This window comes from Apis mellifera, linkage group LG16, assembly GCF_003254395.2.
Source record: "Apis mellifera strain DH4 linkage group LG16, Amel_HAv3.1, whole genome shotgun sequence".
Classification (NCBI taxonomy): Eukaryota; Metazoa; Arthropoda; class Insecta; order Hymenoptera; family Apidae; genus Apis; species Apis mellifera.
The window spans coordinates 1,033,087-1,058,410 of NC_037653.1; the positions used below are offsets into that span (position 1 = coordinate 1,033,087).

At 22.2% G+C, this 25,324-nt stretch overlaps 2 protein-coding genes across 7 annotated transcripts in view; one reads left to right on the plus strand and one right to left on the minus strand.

Moving 5' to 3' along the window:
* The window catches only part of LOC100576563 (growth factor receptor-bound protein 14), a 55,167-nt gene extending 36,555 nt beyond the window's left edge, over nucleotides 1–18,612 (minus strand). Inside the window, exons 1-2 of one of the 5 annotated variants that reach the window (XM_003249108.4) lie at nucleotides 18,536–18,612; nucleotides 14,777–15,147 (exon numbers count right to left, since the gene is read on the minus strand). In XM_003249108.4, the coding sequence (XP_003249156.2) occupies nucleotides 14,777–15,147; nucleotides 18,536–18,561 (397 nt within the window). In that variant the 5' untranslated portion in view covers nucleotides 18,562–18,612. Of the gene's footprint in view, nucleotides 1–1,844; nucleotides 1,862–14,776; nucleotides 15,148–15,409; nucleotides 16,610–18,535 lie in introns of those variants that run through there. The other 4 variants (XM_006557690.3, XM_006557692.3, XM_006557691.3 and 1 more) reach the window with 4 other exon arrangements.
* The window catches only part of LOC100577347 (SET and MYND domain-containing protein 4), a 76,440-nt gene that overhangs the window by 32,288 nt on the left and 18,828 nt on the right, over nucleotides 1–25,324 (plus strand). Inside the window, exon 1 of one of the 2 annotated variants that reach the window (XM_026445915.1) lies at nucleotides 15,778–15,911. The exons of the other annotated variant lie outside the window; for it this stretch is intronic. Within the exon in view, the coding sequence (XP_026301700.1) occupies nucleotides 15,817–15,911 (95 nt within the window). The 5' untranslated portion in view covers nucleotides 15,778–15,816. Of the gene's footprint in view, nucleotides 1–15,777; nucleotides 15,912–25,324 lie in introns of those variants that run through there. 2 annotated transcript variants of the gene reach the window in all.

The window sequence follows — 25,324 nt, forward strand, 5'->3', positions numbered from 1 at the left end:
TTTACATATACTCAAGATTTTTGTATCAAAAATTAGAAAAAAAACAATAAAAATATTATTATTTTCAATTTGGAATAAAATTGAAAAAAATATTATTTGAAAATTTTGAAAATTAAATAGAAATGTATATTTAAAAAAAAAAATAATTCTTTTAAATTAAAATAAAATTAGATAAATAAAAATTTAGATAATCTTTAATAGAAATAAATTGAAATATTAAGAAAAAATTTTCAATGATATGAAATAACACAATCTTATTTTAATAACTTATTTTCTTTTTTTATAATTACATATCTAAATTTTTTTCTACATGATCACAATAAATATGACAAGTTTGTTGTGACTTACATTTTCAAATTTTATCTTTATCATATCTTTTTTTTCTTTCTTCAAATTTGTTTTTGATATCTAAATCTGTAATTGATGTAATCATTTTATTATTTAATAATAAATTTCAAATACTTTACATTATTATCAAATTATATTTTACTTTTTCCATAAGAACGTAATAAAAACCATATACAATTACAATTAATATTTAAAAATTAAAATTATCACATAATAATTTAACTTTCTACAATTCTTTAAAAATCGTAAAATAAATTAGAATAAATTCTATTTATTCTAATTTCATTGAAATATTCACATGGAAAGATTTCTTTTCGTAGAGGATATAAGAAACTTCCATTAAAAAAGAAACAGATCATTATAATTTTAAATGAAAAAGATGATTACAATTTTCATTCCATTTAAGTTTCAAATAGTTATGAATCTTATTACTACATACATTTTTTCAAAAAATAAAAAAATAAAAAATAAGTACTTTAGACTTTGCATTCGAAATTTCACAAAATTCAATTCAAATTCAGGGAAATTTATTTCAAATAACAATTTCAAAATAAATACTTCAAATGAAAATATTATTTGATAAATGTTATATTTTAATTTTCATATTATTTGATTTATTGATTTTTTATTTGTTGAAGTAATTAATAAATTGAAGGAATAAAGTTTATTGCTTCATTTAAAATAACCAATTAATAAAATTAATTGAATTATAATTAATGAAATTATTGGATTTATATATTTTCAATTAATAAACTGACTAATTTATTTTTCATCTATATTAAAATCATCTATAATAAGGATTAATACAAATTCATTTTATATTTATTTTTATTTTTATTATAAATTGAATATTAATTAATAGTTTTTCTTTTATAAATTTTGTCTGCTAAAAATAAAATCTGATTTTTTTTTTGTAATTTATTTTTTTCATGTTTATTTTTATATAAAATTGAATACTGTTAATTTTCTTTTCATACTTTTTGTGAAAAAAATTCACAAGAAAATATTAAAAAGGAAACAGAAACCAATTTCATAAATTAGTTATAATTAAAAAGACATAAATAATTATTATAGATAATTATAAAAAAAAAAATTTTTAATATATTTCCAATTCTTCAATTTGGATTTTTTCTTATTAATAATACAAAATAAGAACAATTAAATTTGATTTTTATTTAATCTATTATTTTATCTATTTTATATATCATATATAATAACAACAATATTAATTATCCATGAAACTTTCTATAGTAATTGTATAAGTTTCAATATTCTAGTACTTAAAGATTAAAAAAAATTAGTTATTTCTATTAAAAGTAAATAATAACATCGTTTAAATTGCAAATATAAATAATATAAATATAATAAAAATTCATTTTTTATCTAAATTATTATAATACTTCAATATCTATATTGTACGAAAAATAAATAATTTTTCAAATAATTTTAAAAAATAATTTTAAAATAATGTAATTTAAAAATGTTTATAAAAGTACCAATTTCGCAAATTTAAAAATCAGATTTCAATCAGTTTTTAGGTCAGAAATACATGTTTTCGCTCCATGTTACACGTCATGTTTTCTCCGTTGAAGTAGAAATTATATTTTAATACAACTGACTATACATGCGAAGAACACGTTTTGACACACTCTGACACACTTGTAAAACGCCGCCTGTTGCGTGTCATACGCGGAAAATAAAACACGATAGCAATGCGATACAGTATTTACTATTAATTTGACAACACAGCGGTGAAAAGTAAAAATGTAATTGATATAGAAAACGCAATGTATAAAACACCCATAAAAAAACTCGTAAAATGCTTATTCAGTTAAAATCCTACTTTAGAGGAAACGTGACATGTAACACGCGGTGTGTAAACGCCATATATCCCTGGCTTTACTCATCATTATGCGCATGCGCACACATAATTTCTAGTATGTAATTGATGCGCATGCTTGCGATTAAACATAAGAGAATCCTTTGTCGTTCGAAAATCTTTCATTTCAATCGTTTCACGGAGATCGTTTCTGTTTCGTTTCATTCAATTAAAATCCTACTTTGACAAAGGAAACGTGACATGTAACACGTATAAAATGCTTGTGTACCTTTGGCCTTACTCACTATTACACGCATGCGCACATATAATTTCTAGTGTAAAATATACAATTAATACGCATGCTCGCGATCAAACGCGTAAGAAAATCTTTTATCGTTCGAAAATCTTTCGTTTCATAGAAATCGATAAATAGAATTCGTAATGATTTTTACTTCGAAATATAAGAAATATTTTAAATTCATTTTCTATTGTATATAATCAACTTGCAACACATCGTAAATGAAATTGCTTTAGTCGAGCGCACAAAGGGTGTCAATTGTGACAAATCGAACATGAGACTATGCGTGATCTATCTAGTGATAGGATGATTATTACTATACTATGGTACATGCATGTATATGAAGCGAAAAATCGATGATATAATGCAGATACGTTTTGATGTACAAAAACTAATATGTTTTATTTATGAAAAATAACATTTAAGAAAAAAAGGATGTACTTCATTTTTGTTACAAATAATAGCATATTTCAATTGAGAAGTAATCTATTTTACTGTTTCGCTACAAAAAAGATGATATTTGAACGATAAATTTATAATTACATTTTATAACGAAAATTAACACGTTATAACAAGGATCGAAATAAATAGTTTTTATTTTATAATAAAATATTATTATAGTATAAATATTATTTATTCATAAAATATTGAAAATATTTTTTTAAAAATTAAAATTTATATATATTGTTTAAGACAATATCAAATCCTATGAAATTTTTATGGAAAGAAGTGTATTTGCAATTTTTTTTACTAGTGTTATGAAAGAGATATTTTAAAATTTATATAATAAATTTATGAAATCAATTATTTTTGAATGTTTATTAAAAAAGATTCCATAAAATATAATACAATAATATAATACATCTTTTATTCTATATAAATATATGAATAATATTATATTATAAAAATATGATAAACATTATTTAATATTACTATAATCGTATTATTTATTAAATAATATTCAACATCAGTTGCAATGATAGAAATTTTTTTTAATGTATACCTAAATATCTTTTTTAATAAAATATGCTAATCTAAATTATGCTATTATTGCAAAAAAAATATATTTTTATTTATGAAATAAAAAAATATATAAATAATACATTTAATTTTTGCATGATTTTGAAGATTATTTTTAGACATGTATATGTATATGTACATATATATTCTGTTAATAACTTTATCAACATATTAAGCCCAAATACAGAAAACGTTTAATCGAAAAAAATGATAAAATACTTTCTTGTATATCAACAATGGATTTGATTAAATTACATTTAAAACATTTATTTTACCGTTATTGAATTATAATTTTGCAATTTTGATGATTATATAATCTTTTAATCATAAAAACGAGATTCGAACGATTTTTCTTTTTTCTAGCCATTTTTTATTTTATTTAATAAAAAAGATTAATAAATGTTTAATAAAACAAACAATTTTAACAAAAGGAATAAAATTTATATAATAGTAGTCTTTTTATTTAAAAAAATATTGATTTTGAAATCTGGAAAAATGTTAAAATTAAGAAAATTTCTATCATAATATTCAACTTCGGATCAAATAAAGATTTTCTTGACAACATTTTTTTGACAAATAAATAAATAAATAAGTAATTCAAAATATAGTATATTAAATAAAATTAATAAAAATGTTATATTTTAAACTCTATCAATTGAAATTTTGTTTTAATAATGACATAAAAAAAAAAAGAATTAGAACGATATTATCAAAATTATCAAAATTAAAATATCATTAAGACATTAATCTTATTGTTAAATAAATAAATTTAATTTAAATATTAACACATTCGAGATTAATGATGTATGAATCATGAGGATTTTCTATTCTAGATTTATTCGGCGGTTGACGCATACGTTATGAATTCGAAAAAAAAAAAATGAAAAAAATTTTTTCAATACATTTCATTATATTTTTTTTTTTGTATATTTGATTTTATTATAAATTTTTTATTTAAAATAATTATTATTTAAAATAACACATTGTTTGATTAATGATTATTTAAAATAATTATTTAAAAAATAAGTGTTCATAGTTTTAGAATCAATATCAATTAAAGTCTATATCTAAAATTTATATATATGTGTTTATACAAAACAATATCATAATTTCTATTTGGAATTATTTTAATGATTATTTCTTCTTTCATATTTGAAATAACGAATTATTCATAATTAATATTATTTTCTAAATTTAATCTACGTTTTCGAATAATAATGGATTACATTGTAACAATTAATAGAAATTAAAATTATTAAAATATTTAAAAATTGTTAGAAAAATTATTGGAAATATTACTTTAATTAAATAATATTAATAAATTATTTAAATTAATTCAATATCAAATTAAATTTATTCAAATCTGACACACGGAAATTATTATCAAAATATTTAGATTAATTATAAATTGATTAGATTAATTAGTTTTATGAATAATATTTATAATTTCGAAACATCATTAGAATTTTCAAAATCCTAAGAAATCCCAATAATCTCGGAGATAAGATATAGATACATAGAAAAAAACAATCATAGAGAAATAATGAAATCTTAATCGCAACATTTCTGGATTCTCGTATATTTTTTTCTATCAATCGATCTTCGATTTATCGATCGATTTGTCGAATTACGTTCAAATTTTTGTATCAACGATTTTAATCTCACTATAATACGTACAATTATATTATTTAATCAATTTTCAAAAATAATATAAAATAATATTTTTTTTCAAATTGAGAATTATAAAAATATTAATATTTTTATAGTTTACAATATAATAATCTGTAATACAATATAAAAATTTTAGACAAATCCATGAACCTGTCATGAGATTAAAAATCATTGTTCAATTCTGTAGAATAATTCAAAAATCGATTAGCTTAATTACAATAGTTTGTGAGATAATTTTATGCAATATTTTGCAAAAATTTTTATACATACAAGTTTCGATTTTATTAACGAAAAAACATTGGCCAATCGTGATCTTTATCAACTGCATTTTCTTTCATATTATTAAATAATTTTATATAATTTATAAAACTTAACTGCATTTACATCAGCTTCGAGAAACATTGAAGGTCATAGGATATCCTATCATTTTATCCTAGACTGTATGCGTCGCAACATGAGTCATCGAGCTTGACACATGTTGTTTCGACCTTACACTTATAGACACGAGCTGTGTATACTGGTAAAAATCCACGAGTCAAATTGAAGCAAAGATAACGGGAGAAAATGTGACTTGTGTGAGCAAAAGATAATTCAAAATAGTGTATCAAACGCATGACACGTGCTACAAACAACTATGTATTTTATGCAACTTGAATCTAAAATATATTCCACCGAATTGGAAAGCTTTAGAGATATTCATCAAGTGTAAAAATATAATTGTCATATGTTACAGATACTATTTCATAATACTCTATCTCATCCTTGAATAAGAAGTAAATTTATTAAAATTATTTTATTACACAATCAACAATTATGAAATTAAGTGACTTTTCTCTGGACATTTGTGTATTGTTATTATTATATAACTATTTAAAACTAAAATAAATAATAATAAGAGAATAATTGAATAGAGTAGAATTGAATTATCAATATCTCGAATTAAAATTTAAAATTATCTTAAATCTTTTAAAATTATATAATGAACGTTATATAAAATTGTAAAAGGATAAAATAAAATATATATTCCAATACGTTAAATATTTAACAACGATTAAATTAAATTAAATTGTTTTCAAAATTTTGTTCTCAAGTATATTTAAAATCATATTTATAAATACAATATAGTTTAGTCTTCGACTGTTCAATATCCAACATTACCCAGATCTACATGATTAGCCAGTGTTTTTCGTTAATAATTCATTGACAAAACTTTTTTTCATAAAGTCAAAAAGTCAATTAAGCTTGGATTGACTTATACATGACTTATATAATTTACAAATATTTTGTTTTCGATAAAAAGAATTATGATATCGAATGAAATGAAATAATGATTAAACTCCTTAATGTCTACATTCATTCGACATGATCAAAGTCGTTATGCAGCAGAATGACGAATACATTATGAAAATTGTTGTAGCTCGAAATATGTTAAATAATTCAAAAAGTATTATAGTATATTATATTAATAGTTTGTTCATATGTGAGATTTTTACATCAAGGCAAGTATTTAAGATCAAAGTAGAATATATAGCAATATATGTATATGCATAATATGTATATTAAAAGATCGTTAATTAAAATACACAAATTTATATTTTAATAATATCTATACAGAGTGAGTCATGTAATGTTATCACTTCGAATAACTTGCAAATTATCTATCGTTTGAAAAAAAAAAATGTTTCATAGAAAAGTTGTTGATATTATAATTGTCACAATTTGTCAATATATGTCATAATTTGATGTTATTAATTTTTTTGCAAATATATAAGGTCAAGTTTGTTTTTAATTGGAATCATTTATTTTTTTTTTTTTTTGATCCATGCATACTTATTTCCTATAAAAATTTATTGAGCCATTTATAAGAAAAAATGATTAGTTTAGATGAATTTTGTAAAATTTCTCGAATATATAAGAGGAGAAAATCATGAAGAGAAAAAATATTTTATAATTAAGAGTCAAAAATACAAAAATTGATAATCAAAAATGTCTATTATGTCTATTTACTTAATTATTGAAGTTTGCATTAAATGAAGCGAATTAAAGATGGTAGTATTTTAAGAGAGATATGTCACTTTGTCTAATATAAACTTTAATTTTTTATATATAATGTAATATTAATGTAATATATATTATTATATTTAATGTAATATATATGTATACAATAATATAATTTTATATATAATAAATTTTTTATATATAATAACTAAGAAGCAACATTTGTATATTAAGTTTTTTTATTTGCTCCTTTACTCTTCAGAATCCATTTTCCAAAGTTTTCTCATTATTATATTAATATCTTGCATACTCAATATGTAAAAAAAAAAAAATCACTTTTCCTAAAGATAAATTTTCGTCAGTAATTATTAAAACTTTTTCGTTTTAACAAATGAGAAACTTTCCAATATCTTTAAAATTTAAATTCAAAAATCAAATATCATGATAATAATTCTCTTAAATTTTTTCATATTTGAAAAATATTTTAATATAAGAATGCAATTATGTTAAAAAGAGAGTTAAAATTTTGATATAAATATTTCCTGTCCAAGTATATGTTTTTCTTTTTTTGATCATTAATCTGATTTTTCTAAGTTGTTTTTATTTAATGCATTTTAAAATTGTTCTAATTTAAATTGAAAAATATAGTTGGAAATGATAATATGACTAATGTATAATAATCTAATCATTTATAATATAATTATTCAGTATAGGAGTGGCAGCTTTGATAAACTTAACCCTGACATATATTGTTGAGAACATCTCTTGAGTAACCCTGTATAACGACTTCTTTTAGCCTTGTTCATTTAAAAAAAGTTATTAACAAAAATTGTTTCAAAAATATAGCATTTATTTTCAATGACAACATAGAATATCGAAATAGAATACACAGTTATAATTTCTATGAAAATAAGGTTCTAAGGTTACAGTAATACAATTATACATAGATACAAACAAACAATATTATTGACTTACAATTTGCTTAATGTTATTATATTTTAATTATTTCTAAACGTAAATTATCAATTTATTAATCTAATTCATTATATTATACCATTTATATATTAAATAAATTTAAATAATATATTTAGTTATACAGTTAAAATAATGCAATATTTATCAAAATAATATTTTAATTTTTTTAAATGTTAATGATGGGAAATGTTTTAACTGAAAATAATCTAATTTAATATCATTTATTCTTGAATTTTAATTCAAGATAGGATAATTTAATGAAAATTAGGAAAAATAAATTAGATTAGATTAGATTAGATATATTTCATTAGAATAAAATTATTAATTTTATTGTAAAATAAATCTTCTTTTGTATTAAATTTTTAATAATTAATAATTTGTTTAAACAATAATAAGCAATAATAAGCAATAATAAGCTTTTTGAGGTTACTCAAGAGATTATCCTTGACAAATATATTTCTACAATGAATAATTACCTAATATAGAATATTCGATTAAAAATATTATTGTCTTATTTAGTAGATGAAAAATGGAGGCAATATCTGTAAATATTGTTGAGTATATAAAGAATCGAAAAGTAATTTATGTTTGTCATAATGAAATAAAGTGATCTTTAAATTGAATAATAATCTTGTAAATTTTTTACAAGATTATTTTTAGCTTATTTATGTACAAATACAAATATTTTATTTGTTTTTCAATTTAATTTAATTTAACAAATATTTTGATTTTTTTAATTGAAATACTTATAATTGACTTATAATTGATTTGAAAAATTTGAAAATTTTAATATTTTTTTTAATTTCGAATTTTTATTAAAAATTTTCGAAATTACTTATCATAAAACGATGTCGTTTTTTTGTCGTTTTTACCCAATATAGAAATAAATAAAAATTGTTGTATAAAAATGTTTATAATAAATGTAATAAATAGAATAAATTTATTTTTCCAAATTTAAAATATTACTTTAATTTTAAAATCTTATTTCTTTTCATCATTTTATTCAATATATCGTGTCAGTTGAAGAATAAAAAAAAAAAAAAATTAAGAATATCACAAAATAATTTTATTGAAAAAAGTAATTTTAACACTTTCAATTAATAAAAAAATATGCAATGATTGTATTCTTTATAAAATAAAATATATTAAATATATAATTAAATAAATATCAGAAAGATAGATTAATAGAACAATAATTATCTTGTAATTTTAATTTTAATTTTCTTGAAGAAAAAATCATGAAAGTATATATTTCTCTGTTTTTCTTTTTATTCTTGATAATTTATTTATTTATATGAATTATTTATTTTTGTTTTGTCTAAATATCTAAATGCAATAAATATCTCTTAAGAAAATTTTTTATAGAAGATTTTTAAAAAATAATTAAAAAATAATAGTAATTAAAAAGATATATTATTCATATTTTTTATAAATAAATATATAAATGAAGATGACATGACATTTAAATAATATATATACATTTTTTGATACATTCACCAATGGAACACAGTATTTCTTCAAAAAAGTATTAGGCTATTTATATAAAAAAATCATTAGTTTAATAATTAAATATAGAATTTTGTAAGATGGAAGTTAATAATTTCGCAAATTTGAAGTTTTCTTTTTATAAAAATTATTTTACAAAAAACAAGGAGAAGATGAAAAGAAGAATATCTTTTTTTAAATATCCACTTATTATTAAAAAACTATTAATAATACTGCATTAATATATTTCTTTATACCAAATAAACTTTTTTCATAATATTTTTCTCTTAAAAGATATTGCTGTTTTAAGATAAAGAGAAGTCATGCTATATATAATTTAATTATTTCACTTTATCAATACAAACATATATGAAAAAAATAACAAAAGAAAAGGAGAATAACAAAAATAGAAACAGACAAAATTAGATGGGGTCGTAATAAGAGTTTCAGCGCCAAAGACAAAAAGATTTGAAGTTATGATGAAAATGAAAGAATAATATAGTAATATTATAATGATAATATAATGAAGATAGATGAAAGATTAACAGAATAATAATGTAATAATAGTAATAAAAATTTATGGAATGTATTTTTGGTAATGAAATATTTTACATTAAAAGTAATTGTGATGGCATAGAACATCGATAGAATAAAAAAAAAGAAAAATATGATAATATAGTTCTCTCGTAATTTTTTATATTCATAACAAAATATTTAATTAAATCCATTATAACAAAATACAATAAATTTTGCTAAAAAAAATTGTTATTTTTTAAAAAATAAGTTTTATTTGAAAAATAATTTAAATTTGAAATAATTTAATTATCGATAAAAATTACGTTAATGTAATATTTGCTATTTCATGCAATAAATCATTTTTTCTTTTTAATTTTAATAAAATCCATTATTATTTATTTTCCATTATTGTTAATTTAATTTTAATGAAAATAACTTGTTTTTATATACAATTTAATGTTTATATTATTAATGTTTGTTAAATTATTATTATATATTTATAATTTTTATATAATTAATATAATTATTACTATTATTATTACATTATTATTAATAAACATTTATAATTTAATATTTATTATAAATGTTAATTAATATTATGAATAATTATTTATTATGAAAAAAATTTTTAATTAAAAAAAATTATTTTTTTGAAAATTTTGTTCATAATTTTGTTTAGATTTATTAAAAAAAAATTACATGATTTATTAAAAATACACAAAAAAAATTGTTAAATGATATGACATTTTTTTTTCATATATAATGAGTTATACAAGATGTTAATATATTCCTTGATCATCTATCGTCAACATAATAGTTAAAACAAGTATGATATATAAAAAAGTTAGTTAAGCTTTATTTATTAAATTATAAACAATTGAAATTAAAAATTAAATTTAATTTTAATTTAAATTAAAATTAATTTTTGTCTAAGCAATCTACTATAATTATCTATAATTATATGTATAATTATATCTATAATTATCTATAATTATGCTTCCAAAAAAATAAAAAAAAATTAAAAAGTTTATATTTAAGTTTATATTTGCTATCAAAAATAATGTTTCTTTTATTAATTATTTAAATAGAGCCTTATAATAAATAGATAAATAAATAATTAAATAAAACAAAATTTTTTCATTCAATCAAGAAATAAAATTAGAGAAAATTTGAAATAATTTGAGAGAAAATATTAAAAATTATCAATATTATTACTCGAAATATCGAAATTTTGAACTTCTTTGAAACTCAAAAAGTTTCAAATTATAGATTCTCAAAGTCCTTTCCTATTTTTTGTAATAATTTCATAAAACTATCTGCAAGTTTAATTAGTGAAAAATAAAAATTAAATTTTTCACAAGAAAATAAAGACAAAATTAATATTAATGTAATTATTTGAAAATATTATTTCTTTTAATACTTAAATCATTATTAATATTTATTATTTAGTATTTATATTAATATAAATATAAATAAGAAAAAATATAGGAGATACAATTTTCGAGTCAAAATTTAAAAATCTTAAAAATCTTATGTTTAGTTTAAATTAAATTTTATATATAATACACAGTAATGAATGTCAATAATAATGAAATATAATAATTAAGTAGAATAAACATACAAAAATAAAAAATATACATATAACAAAATATTAAAATTAAAAATTACTCAAAATACTATCTTTTACTATTTGTTATTTCATTATTTATCTCAAAATAATATTTATATTATATATTGAATTGATTATATTAAAAATATTTTGAATTACTATTTCTTTACTATTATTCGAAAAAAAAGTTTATTTAGAAAATCTTATATATCACTAGAAAAATATTTATATAAAAAAATCTATCTTCCTCAATCTTACAAAGGAATTTTTACAAAGTATTTCTTAAAAAAATTAAAAAGATATTGAAATATATTTGATAAAAAATATTTAAAATCTAATATAATATAAAAATTTAATATATTTATAAATAAGTTTACTTAATTTTTTATATTTTCATAAATATAAACTAAAAATTTATGAAACTATGCATGCTATTACATTGATTTGCTATAATGAAGGATAATATGATCCTCAAAGACTAAACGAAAGATAGTTAAGAGCTTAGTTAATCGATGTCGCAAGAATTCTGAGTCAGAAATAAATGAAGAATATGAGCCTCAAAACTCATCTTTTGATATTTCAGACGTCAAGATTTTTCATGGAATTTCTGATAACATGATGCAATATATATGTCATGTGGCAAACGTAGATCAATATGATGAAATATTTTTGAAATGTCTCATTTATGAATTATGATCGTACGATGAGTATATTATATGAAAGAGATTATATATATATGATTTTTGTTTATAAATAATATAAATAAATAGAAATTAAACAATAGAAATATTAAAATATTTATTTTTTATAATAATAATTATTAATAAATAATTATTTCTTATATAATAATGATTTTTATAAGTAGATCATATTATCCTTATTCTTCTAAAATGATTTATTTTCATAATATATATTAAATCTAATTCATTTATTTTTTCTTTTGTTTCAATTTTTTGTTAAACATAATTTATTTTAACTTATTACATTATTTGCATTTTAAGTAAAAATTTAAAAGATGGACAATATGGCCGAAATTTATTTCAAATAATTAATCTTTACTTTTGATAATTTGACATTATTTTACATAACGTTAAATATTATTTGATAGATAATAAAATATACTTCAATTAATATTAATTAATAAATTTATTTATAAATAATAAATTGAAGAATTGATTATTTGAAAAAGTATATATGTTTATTTCTTTATATTTATTTTAATTATAAACTTGATTTTTAAATAATATTCTAAAAAAATTTAACATTGATTATAAATAATATTAGTAATAATATGTGATAATAAATATATAGAATAGATTATAATATATAGTACTATAAATATATAGTGCAATAAATATATATAAAATATAAATGATGATTGTATATTAATTTGTGTTATTTTAAAAATCCTAAATAAGATTATTTATCAAATAATTTTAAAAAGTAATTTTCCAATAATTTAAAAATTTCTTAAATCTTATTTAAAATAAGATAAGTTTAAGTTACTTAATTGTTAAGAAAAAATATAAAACTTAGAGGATAATGATTTGAAGAAACAGTAAAAAATTTTTCATATAATTTTTGCAATTAATTTTTAACATATGATAAAAAAATGATAAAAAAATCTCTATTTCTCAATTTTCTTTTTGCAATATATATATCATTTGCATATAAATCAAGATAATATAAAAACAGATTTATGAACAAATATGATAAAAACTTAGTTATTGAATTTTAATTTAATTTAATCTTCATAAATTTTAAAAATTCTTTTCTACAGAAAAAAAATAAAATACATTTCATAAAACAATTATAATAATAATAATGATCGTTCACGAGACAATGTTAATAGATTGATTGGCACAATAATAGTAACAAAAAAGAATAATGAAGCTTACGTCGACTAGAAGAACTGTACATAGATATATAAAGATCAATTATACAACATAAATCTCGAAGCATAACATTTATCATTACGCAATGATAAGAACACAATAAAATGTAAAAGAACAATTAATTCTGAATTAAAATCTTATAGACTTTTAATATGAATTAATTGAAAATGAAAAAAATCAATTTTATCGTAATAATTATTCGTATAAATAATTGATCTATCTATGAATGAATGAATTTGTTAAATTTAATGGTATAGAACAGCGATGTAAATTAGTATTAATATTTTCCAACGCGCAGTGTAATTGAAATATTTTGAAATGGAATTAAAAAAACTTAAAATTAAATATTATATTTTTTATTTTGAATGTCACTTCGAAACATACAAAAAATTGAAAATTTTTTATATTTCTTTATGCCTGTCCTTGTTAAAAAAAAAAAAAGAATAAACTATGTCTGGATTTCTAATATTTCTATAAAATTATAAAGCAATTTTTTTAAATTTATGATGAATTTAAATTATATATATATTATTAATGGCATTTAATCATAAAATTATTACAAGTTATTAAAAAATTTGTATTTTTTTTTATATAATAATAATAAATAATGAATAAACTTTTATAAACAAATTCTACAAATATAAGATATTTCTTTGATGTTTATATCTATTTTATTTAATAATAATAAATTGCAAAAATTTTAAAAAATAATCATTCGTTTACATCTTATAACTTGTCAAATCGTTAATATTATTAGTTGATAAATTATTATATTCTCTTTTAGATATTTACACAGTATAATTTTTCTAACCTTATTTCAAAGTTAAAGAATGCATAAAACTTCAAATATTTCAATATATTTTTAAAAAATACTAGATAAGATATTTTAACTAAAAAGGATAGAATATTTAAGTAAATTTTTTCAAAACTTGAATAATTTTTATGCTGTTAAACATAAAAATCTTCAATAATCTCCAAAAAACATCAATAAAGCTTTAGAATGGCACAAGTTTACTAATAAGAGAATCGTTAATATAACTATTTACAAATATTATTTTGTTATATCGATAATTATAATTGCATCAGAATTGTTTTAACGTATTCAAACGAATATTTATTAAACTAAATCGAAATGAACTTACTGCGAATGTTGGAACACCGTCGTCGAACTTGTCTGAACCAAGTGATGATTTCCCTATCACAGACGGGATGGTTATAACTCGCGAGTTCCATGCAACGCTCTAGAAATCCGTCACTGTAAATACTTTGCTCGTTGTCTGCCTCGATGTCGAAACACTCGGACGCGATCGATGTTATCGATGTGGTTCCGATCGGCATTAGCGGCAAGTCATTCGTCATTTGCTCATCACAGGACTGCTGTTCCATCGTTTCGACGAAATAATTGTTCGGGCAAGACGGTACGAGGCGCCGATGGTAAAAAGGGTCGCCGATAGAATCGTTATCGACATTTTGAAGGATGCTATTCGAGACGTCTCCTGTCATATCTTGATTCCTGAAACGCAACGAGAAATCGTGGAAATCTTTAATAGGCAAAAATCTTGACTGTGCATCGTCCAATAATTTCTAGGAAAATGTCTAGCTCGTTTTACGTTCGCATTACCGGGAAATGGAAACAAGCTAAGATAAGAAGGTTCGAACACAAAACGGTCGAGGTCAACGTATACGTGGCGTTCATTCTGATTCGTTTTGCGCGTCATCGTTTGTCACGTTACGTCACGTTTCGGTATTCGAAAGAAAAAAGCGATTCGGTCTACTTGCAAGCTTGTTGCACGAGCGTTACACAACGGAGGCAACGACGACGCAACGCGACGCAACCAACGTACCACGCGACGCCGGACGCTCGGTTCACTTCGTGCATGTTCGTGCATGTTCGTGCATACTCGTATAAATTCGAACGCGGCACGAAAATCCGATAGATTTCAAAGGTACGCGCGTCCCGACCATTTATTCGCGTTCGAACGATACGTCGCGCGAAAGAAGTCAGTCGCATTACAATCTATATCTATCGAAGAAAGAAATACAAAGAGAGCGAAATATTTCGATGAAAATAGTCATAGCGGAACAAAATCGATCGATCAATCTTTCTACCTCAGGAATTTTTCCGCGCGCGTTTTCGAGACTCAGAGAGGTTAACTAGGGTTAACTCGACTCTCAATTGATTATGCGTATCTTAATTGACAGATCTGGAGTAGGCGTTTACGTTCTATCGATTTCGATCTTACCAACGAAAAAGTTCTTCGATCTATATACACGAAGGTAATCGATTTTTCTTATTTTTTCTCGCCAACTAAACTCGCGTGTCCAAACAAGCGAAGAATTTGCAAGACTCTCGGAATTGATAGTAGGATCGCGCGCAAATCGTCCTGAAACGAGAAGATTCGTTCGATTCGGTGCGCCTTCGGTAAAGTCGACTGCGCTGCCATTTCCATCCACCGCGAAGAAAGAAGATATATGTGCCGGGTGGAGGGAGTGACGATCGTTTCGAATCCGTTGTTTGGCGCTTAAAAATCCGAATGTTCCGTTGGCTCTCGAGGAAAGGAGGCGTGCAAGCGGGCTACACACGAGTTATCGACTTACGTCACCCGAAGATACTCGGATCTAACCGCGCTTCGATGAACTCGCCTTTTTTTTCTCTCTCTCTCTTTTCTCGTTATTATCGTTATCACCGTTCCCACGGCTTATCGCGGCAATCGTTCTCGTCGCTGCGTCGCGTCTCATCGGCGGGATCCTTTCGATCGTGCCCTCGGCTCTCTCTCTCCGTTCTGCTTCCGTTTCCAATTTAGAGATACCTCGTATCTCTAATTTCCAGCGCAGCTACGCCCGCGTGAAAACCGTTCGGCCAAACGAGTGGCCGTGATCACGGCCGTGTACGCAACGTCCGCGATTTCTGACACTCGACTGGCATGGGTGAATCGGCCTTAACGAAGCGAGCTCACGCCGCTTACTAAGCCGAATGCGGAACGTGACGCGCGCGCGGAATCTCGCACGATCTCATCCCGCGTTATCGCTTTCGCCCTCCGCGTGCCACTACGCCGTCTGCTCTCGCCGTCCTTCGGAAGGACATTGAGCGCGCATCAAGCGGCTTCCGTTTGCTTCCGCAACGCGACTCGAGCGCGGAGATATCTTGGAAAACGATCTCCTCGGCGTGCTGGATATCGCCAGTTTCTATTGCTGATAGTTATTTTAGTTATTTTTTATTTCTCCGTTATTAAAAAATCTTTTCATTAAAAATATCCGTCTCCAATGAATTATAATGATAGAATACAGTCGTTTTTGATTCCAAGTTTACGAAGAAATATGTTTAAAATATTCTATGTTGTTCTTTTATAAAATTATTGAAATCTATTATTATTATATTCTTTATTTGTCACTTTAAAAAATTTTTTATTATAGCAACAAATTTTAAAAATCTTAATTTTAATTATATATATTATAATATTATAATAAAATTTTAATTATATATATTATAATAAAATTTTAATTAAAATATGATTATCTCATTGATTTCTTTGGTATATGTCATCATTTTGAATAATAATGGGAAAAATAAATTAATAATTAGTACAGCAGGAAAGGAGTCACTTTATCAATTTCGATTTACTTGAAATATGTTATAAAAAAGAATTATGGATAATTATGCAGAAAAGAAGTCATCTCGTTGATTTCGATTTATTTCGAACATGTTGTTAGGGTTATCATTTTGAACAACTTTTTTCTATACATGTTACTGCCGTTCACTCTTTTTAATTTTCGAGATATTTACAAAAAACTTTCTGGCATAGGAGATCTGGCAGCGACCGCTGTTTCTGTATAACCTAACCTAAAATCTTAATTATGGTGATAATGCTACTTGATCTACATTAAAGTTAATTATAAAAGAAATTATGTATATTGTGATTGTTATTTTGTTTCAAAAATATTTTATTTACAAATTGTATTAATTATATGCTAAATCTCTGGATTTATAAATATTATAATAATATTATAACTTTTAATATTGTGCTTAATGATTTAATGATTTTAATATAATATAAATACTTCCAGCTAATATAATACAAGGAAGATTCAAATAATAAAAAAAATAATAAAAATAAACAATATATATATATATATATATATATATATATATATATATATATATATTTAATATACATCATAATTGTAATTTTAGTTATTAATTAATCAAATAATTACTAAATTATTTAATTAATTAAGTTTGAGTTTAAATTGTCAGGTTTAATTGAATTAGGTTTAATATCTAATGTAAGTAATTTAATGTAAATCTAATCCAAATCTATTCCATTTAACGTATTTAACTATTGTGTATTACTCGATATCATGTAAAGTAGAAAAAAGTTGCTCAAAATAGGGATGATATTTTAAAAATTGGAAATGATCTCTTTTTTGCAAAATTACCAATAAACGAAATAAATGACATTCCCCTCTAAAGACTTGTTTTATATATAACTCAAACGAAAAAAAAAAGAAAAACGTATTACGGGTCAAAAGTGAGGCAATTTATTTTATAATTGAAACGAGAGAAATTATGTTATAGGTCAGAAGTGATTCGACGTCCAGTAATTGGTTTTATAATCGAAACGAGAAAAATTCTATTATAGATCAAAAAAATGATCTCTGACGGTCAATCTATTTTATAACTCGAATGGAAGAAATCTCTATTATTAGGTCAAAATTAACGTATCGATTTATTTAATAACCTAGAGAAGAGAGAAATTCTAGGTCAAAATTCAAAGACCATCAATTTATTCTTCGATTTATAAACAAAAAGAAATTCACATTATTGAATGATCCAAATTGAATTGAACAACAAACGAAAATTAGGCTAAAGTCGATTAAATACATACACGATTAATACATACTTAGATGGCTGATCGTTTGAAAACATCGTGTATCCTTGATGTGGTGTTTAGAACCTGAATGTCACGTCTTCTGATACATATGAGTGGCCTTCTGTCTTATATAGGAGTAGGCGTTCCACGGTATTTCAGTTCGTTATCGTTAGATGTCTCATTCCACGTCATCTCTCTCACAAGTACTCGTTTATATCGTACTTTCTTTAAATACGAGTTCTATCGAGTAACTCGAATTTGTAGGGTACAGAGGATCGAATTGAAAAACTCAATTCTTTTTGTTATAGAACAAAGCAAATATCCTTCCATTGAAATATTAATATATATATATATATATATATAAAGTAATAAATAATACTTCAAATAATTTCATAATACTAAGAAACTAACACGAGACTATTATAATATATATATTTATATATATGATGTGACCAGACCATTATAATATATATATATGATGTAACAAACGTGATAGATTCGAGATCGCAACAATTGGTTTTTTATACCTTTGGAGGTAATTTAAAATTTGCATTGGTGAGAAGGATATTCGCATGTGAAAAACCAAAACACGCGTATATCGTATTAAGAACTAAATCGTATATCATCCTGAAAGAAGTAAACAAGTAAATGCAAGTCTATATGACTTTGTCGGCCATTTACGCTTCAGTCTTAAATCATTTAAGATACAACACACATCTCTCGGTCATAAACAAAAAGGCTTATCAATAGTTGAAACATCGGGGAATACTACAAAAACAAAAGTCTCAACTTAAGCATAATAAAAAATATGTACGTAAACGTAAACGAAAATAAGAGACGCGTGTAAAAGAATTGAACGTTGAAAGTGTGTGAAAAGGAAAGTATCTCAGAATTTTAAAAAAAAAAAAAAATTCGAAGATTGTATAACAAAATTATGAAAGATAGAATACGAGGCAAAAATAAAATAAAAAGAAAAAAATATGCAACATTATCGCGAAATTATAACAGTTCGTAATATCGACAATTTTTTTTTTTCTTCTTTTTCATTAAATCATAAAATTATAAAAGATAAAATATGAAACAAAAATGATACCATGATATCTCGAAGTTGTAACAACAATTCAAATATCGACAAATTTTTTTTTTTTTCATTAATTAATGTTCCTATTATCCAATGATTCTACGTTTTTCTGATTATCTTAAAAACGTCATTCGAAACCTTTAGATAGTTTGAAATCTCATCTTCCAGCTGTTCGTTCTCAGATTTAAATTTAAATTCTCGTCTAATAAATATAAATAAAAATGAGCAACAATAATACGATTAAAAATCCCAAAATCTATGGGAGTGAAATTTTCTTGAAAGCAAATCCAAAATATTTTTCTGATTTACTCAAATGCATCCTCTTGCAATCCTAAAAAAAAGGATAAGCAAGTCGAAAATTAAGAAAGGAAAGAAAAATTATTAACAATTATGTCCAATGTTGTATATTGAAAAATCCTTATTGGTGGCCATTGATGACATCAAAAGAATATAAAAAAACATCGATATCACCAGGATATGATTGTGTCAGCGTATCATTTGACCCCTGCAACGCTGACGAAGCTGGGATAAAATTCCTACCGGACGCAGTTTACGACCGGAAGCTGTTATAATAATAATAATAATTGCACAATTACTTTTGAAAATTTTAATTCAGAGTTAATTATTAAGAAATTTTAAAGAATCATGGATTTCGATGATCTTAAAATTATGTTAATTATTTTGAACTTTCACCCTTTCATATATATATATATGTGTGTGTATGAATAATAAAAGATGAAGGAACATGTATTGAAGTTGAGGAGCATTATTTTAAAATGTACTTATTAAGATAAATTTTCCTTCGAATAATCTTTCCATCATAGTTATTTTACTATTTATATCAATTGTCTAACTGCTATGAATTTTTTGTATCCAAGGCCACGTGAAGGTCAGAATGTTGATGGTTTGACCTCACTTATCGAGTCTCGATAAAGAAAGTATGCAATTTCATTTGAAAAAAAAAAAAAAAGAAAGAAAGAAAGAAAAAGAAGGAGAAAAATCGATGATCTTGAAATCAGAAGAAATATGACTTTTGAGAAAAATTGTTTTCATCAATAATATTTATCTTGTTCGAAAGAAATAATTATTTTCCTCTGACAATTGTTGTTATAAAAAGTAAGATACGTATTTAAAATGATCAAATTAAGTGGGGTACTCTGTATATAATTGTTGCTTTTAAAAGATATTCAAAAAAATATATTTCCAATGTTGCAAACATTCTAAAGTTTGATATAAAATTTGGTATGTATTTAAGAAAAATTCGAATATCAAATGAATAAAAAAAATTACAATTCGTATGAAAGTTTATTTTATACATGTTATAATTATTAAATACAATTACCAACGTTTGTGCAATTTCTAATGTTTGAAATTAATGTTGGCTGCTGCATGTAAATCGATATCTATTCTATATAAAGAAATCTTAAGCAATATCTATTCGGTAAAAGATAACTTAAAATGGAAATTCCATTTCATCTTTTTACAAATTAACTTTGGTTAATTTAGATAAAAATGCGTCCAATGCCAAATATTTTAATCTAAAGTTGAAGAATTTTTTGTCAATGAGTTTCTAATAAATCATTAAAAGTTTCTGAAAGATTTAAAGATAATTAAAAGAATGATGTTTTAAAACATATGTTAAAGTTAAAGTTATTGAAGAATCTTTTAAATTGTTACTAATTACAATATATTAAAAATATTTTTGCTAATATTTTAAAAATTAAGATTGAGATGCAGTTTTTAAAATATTGACTTTGACTGTATATCTCAAGATGATTGAAATCAGAGAGAACCCTTTTCTACAAAGTATTAATATATTCATGGAATGATTTTGGAAGATCAAATTTAAAAAATAAGCACAAAAGTTATGGTATATAAATACATTAATTGAAGCTTAATCATTAAATTATAAATAAATTGAACTTTGCATTAGACGAAACAAGATTGAGATGTTTCATTTTGTTTCTCTATCTCTATATTTATCTCATTTAATCTAACATAAAATTCAATTTATTTATAACTTGATAAATAATAAGTTTTAATCGACATTTTTATATATCAATTTTTTTATTTGTCTTAATCTCAACAGTTGATCCTTCAAACATATCTCACGAATACATTAACATCCTGTATAACTATCAAAGTTAATTTTAGAAATTTCTACCTTTTTCTGTGCAAAACATTAAAATACAAATGCATTTTATCTATCTAATGCAATTTATTTATTTATTGCAAAACATTCAGATATATGTGAAATAAGAATGTATAAGAAAATATATAGGAATATGTACAATAAATTAATTTACAAAAAAAGAAAAAAAAAGGAAAAGAATCTTTAATCATAATTTTATCACAATGAATATTGATTGATGAATATTATTGAATCCTGAAAGGAAATATATAGCACATATTTATTTTTCGTTTCATGGATTTCTCTCTTCAGCTTTCCCTGTTGTTTCACTTGTTCCATAATTCACTGCATTTACTTACATACAGCTAATAGCTAATATTTCATTCAAGTAAGACTTCATAGAAGTGCAATTAGAGAATGTTTGCATTATATGTATACATATAATACATACGTCTTCATTTCTTTATAATATTATGTGTTATGATAGAAAATTACTAGAATTAATACCATTTGAAAAATTTATATGTCTTGTCTAATATAATGATCAAATTCTGAGAAAAAAATATAATGTAAATGTATATATATGAATGCAATCATCGCTTTATTTTATCAAATATATATTATCATATCATAGTATTATAAAAAAATATATATTGTATGTATATAATATTATATAAATATATTAATAAAAATACGTTATATAACGTATAAAATAATATAAAGAGTCGAAAACAGTTTTATCTATTCCTTTTTTATTCAAACTATCTATTTATATTATATTTTTTTGGAATTTGGTTTACTGTTATTTAGACATAAAAATTTTTCATCTGTTTAAGTGGAACGTGATTCAAAAGAAATTATAACGAATATAATTATTAAAAAGAAAAACATCATTTTCGAATCAAGGGATTGATATTTCTTATATCAAAATGATATATAACTAAAATTTAATTTTTAATAATTTTCCACGAATGATAATGAAATTTCAAGCGAGAAATTTAAAATATAAATCTTTTGAATTAATTTTTTATCCTAAATAAAAAGATATATGGATACTAATATAAAGATGAAACTGTAGATCCTCAACTAATAATCATCAGATGTAAATTTATCAAAATGTCTTCTAGCATGGTTACATGACTATCATTTAACACTAGCATAAAGAGTGATGGTATCGATCATATCGCAAGATTTTTATATTTTATTAAGTATCTTGAAAAAAAAGACTCTCAAGAGATTCTAGATTCAAAATTCAGATCCTCTATGAATATTATACTTTATGAACACAGAAATGAAAAATGTACTTCAAAGTAGAATCGAACATTGATCGATGGGTATCTCACTAGAAATTTTACATTTATTTAAAATTAATTTTCTTAATTGTTTTTGAAAATAATTATTGTGAAAGAATCGCATGTTATCTTACAAAATAATATTTCTTTTTTAATTTTCTTAGAAATTATGTACATTCTCACATACATTGTTTTTAACAATGCATATTATCACAAATCAAATATCATTTTTCAAATGGAAGAATAGCTACAAATAAAAACATTAGAATAAAATTTTGTTTAATATTTATGCTTTTGAAATTTTTGACAATTCAATATATCTATTTTCCTCATAATTAGATTATTAAAACTTAAAAAGCGTATCTAATATCGAAATATATATAAATAGATCTCTAAATACTTATTCTTTAAATTAGAATTGGTTATTAAATTTAGCTTTACAAATTTTGTTAAAATAATATTTTTCGTGTAAATCACGAAAAATAGTAACAAATATATCCATCATATTTTCAAATTTATGGCTACGTTACATTCAATGGAAGAGAGAAAGAAAAATGAATTTTTAATGTTTTTTAAACCAATACGAATTCAATAAAAATTATATAAAATCAAAGAATATTTATTTATGCTAAAAGTGCGATTATCGAGCGAATAATTTTTTAATAATTAAACAATGAATAATTTAAAATTTTTTGATTATAAAAATGATCTCTTATAAGTCAAGATGAAGATCATTTCCATAAATATAACATTACATGTTTATGATATATAGAGTGATTCACATATTGATTTTGTTTTATATCACTATTATTATTTATAGCAAAAAAATTTTCAAACAGAATTAAATTTTTAAAAAAGAATACATTATAAGTTTTTATAGGAGACGCAGTAAAGAACATGTGAAGATAATTAACGTTTTTTTAAGTGGAATTATATATATTTTTATTGCACCAGTTGATACAATGATATTCTTGATATTCTGTAGAAAAAAAAAAGGATTAATCTACTTGTATGTAAAAATCATTAGTTCAGAAGATATTTTATCTTAAAATTCATAAAACTTATCATATGAAAGACAAGAAAAACGCGAAGAGATATTTTATATGTTCATGTTCTCCTTGTATACATTAATTTGTCTATATAAAACGATGATAATAAATTGAATGATAAAAATATGATTTTACTTTAAAACTTTTTACAAAACTTCAAGTTAAGATATCTTCTAAATTAATGATTTTTTGACGCAAATAGAATTTTTTTAAAAAAATATGAAGTTGTGTATCAGTATGATGCAGTCAAAAAAAACATATGATCCCATTTAAAAAAAATGTTAATCACTTTCATACGTCCTCTATGCATCTACGAAAGAATTACTAATAGCAGAATATATCTTTTCTGAAACCATTCAATTTCGTTTGAAACATTTTTTCTTGTATGAATGGATGAAAATTGAAATGATAAATTTTCCTTTATCTTGAAAATTAAAGCCAACTAGCAATCATAAGAAAAAATTGTTTAAAATTATTATTCTTAATGTATTTTAAATCATTAAAATCAATGTTGTATGATCTTTATTTCCAATAATTATTCACACTATTATGAAATGAAAAGATAAACATTTATACATCCAGTAGTTACATAATAAACATACAATGATATGCACTGATATAATAAACAGATACTTATTGCGTGAGATTGATCAAAATCTATCAAAATAAATGTATATTTATTCATATTATTAAATCAATTGTTTTTTAATACATTGTGATACAAGTTAGTAGATACATAAATTTAATTTAAATAATACACATTTTTTCATACAATTAAATTAATCAGGAAGATGTATCAAATTAAATGAAAGATTAATTAAAAAGATATTCAAATAATCAATTCACGTATGTCTATAAACACTGTTTATATATATGAATATTGTATATACCAATAATAAAATATAATATATATAATGACTTATTATTATAATGAATTATTATATTATGCAAAATCTATCTTTTAAATAAAATTTTTATTAATTATAAAAAGTTCAAATATTAGAAAACAATCAATTTAGTAACATTAAAATAAACAAACACACACGATAATGTTTGACTATTAAGAATATTGTACTATTATACTATTATTTATATTTTTTTTCACTTTTATATATATCCAATAGTAAAATTATAATTTCCATATCAGAGATAATATATATTCAATCCAATAAAATTATAATTGTCACTCCAAAAAATTGAAAAAAAATTTTCTTTTAAAATGAGAAAGTTTAAAAGCTAAATGTAGATGGAGAACAAATAATAGAA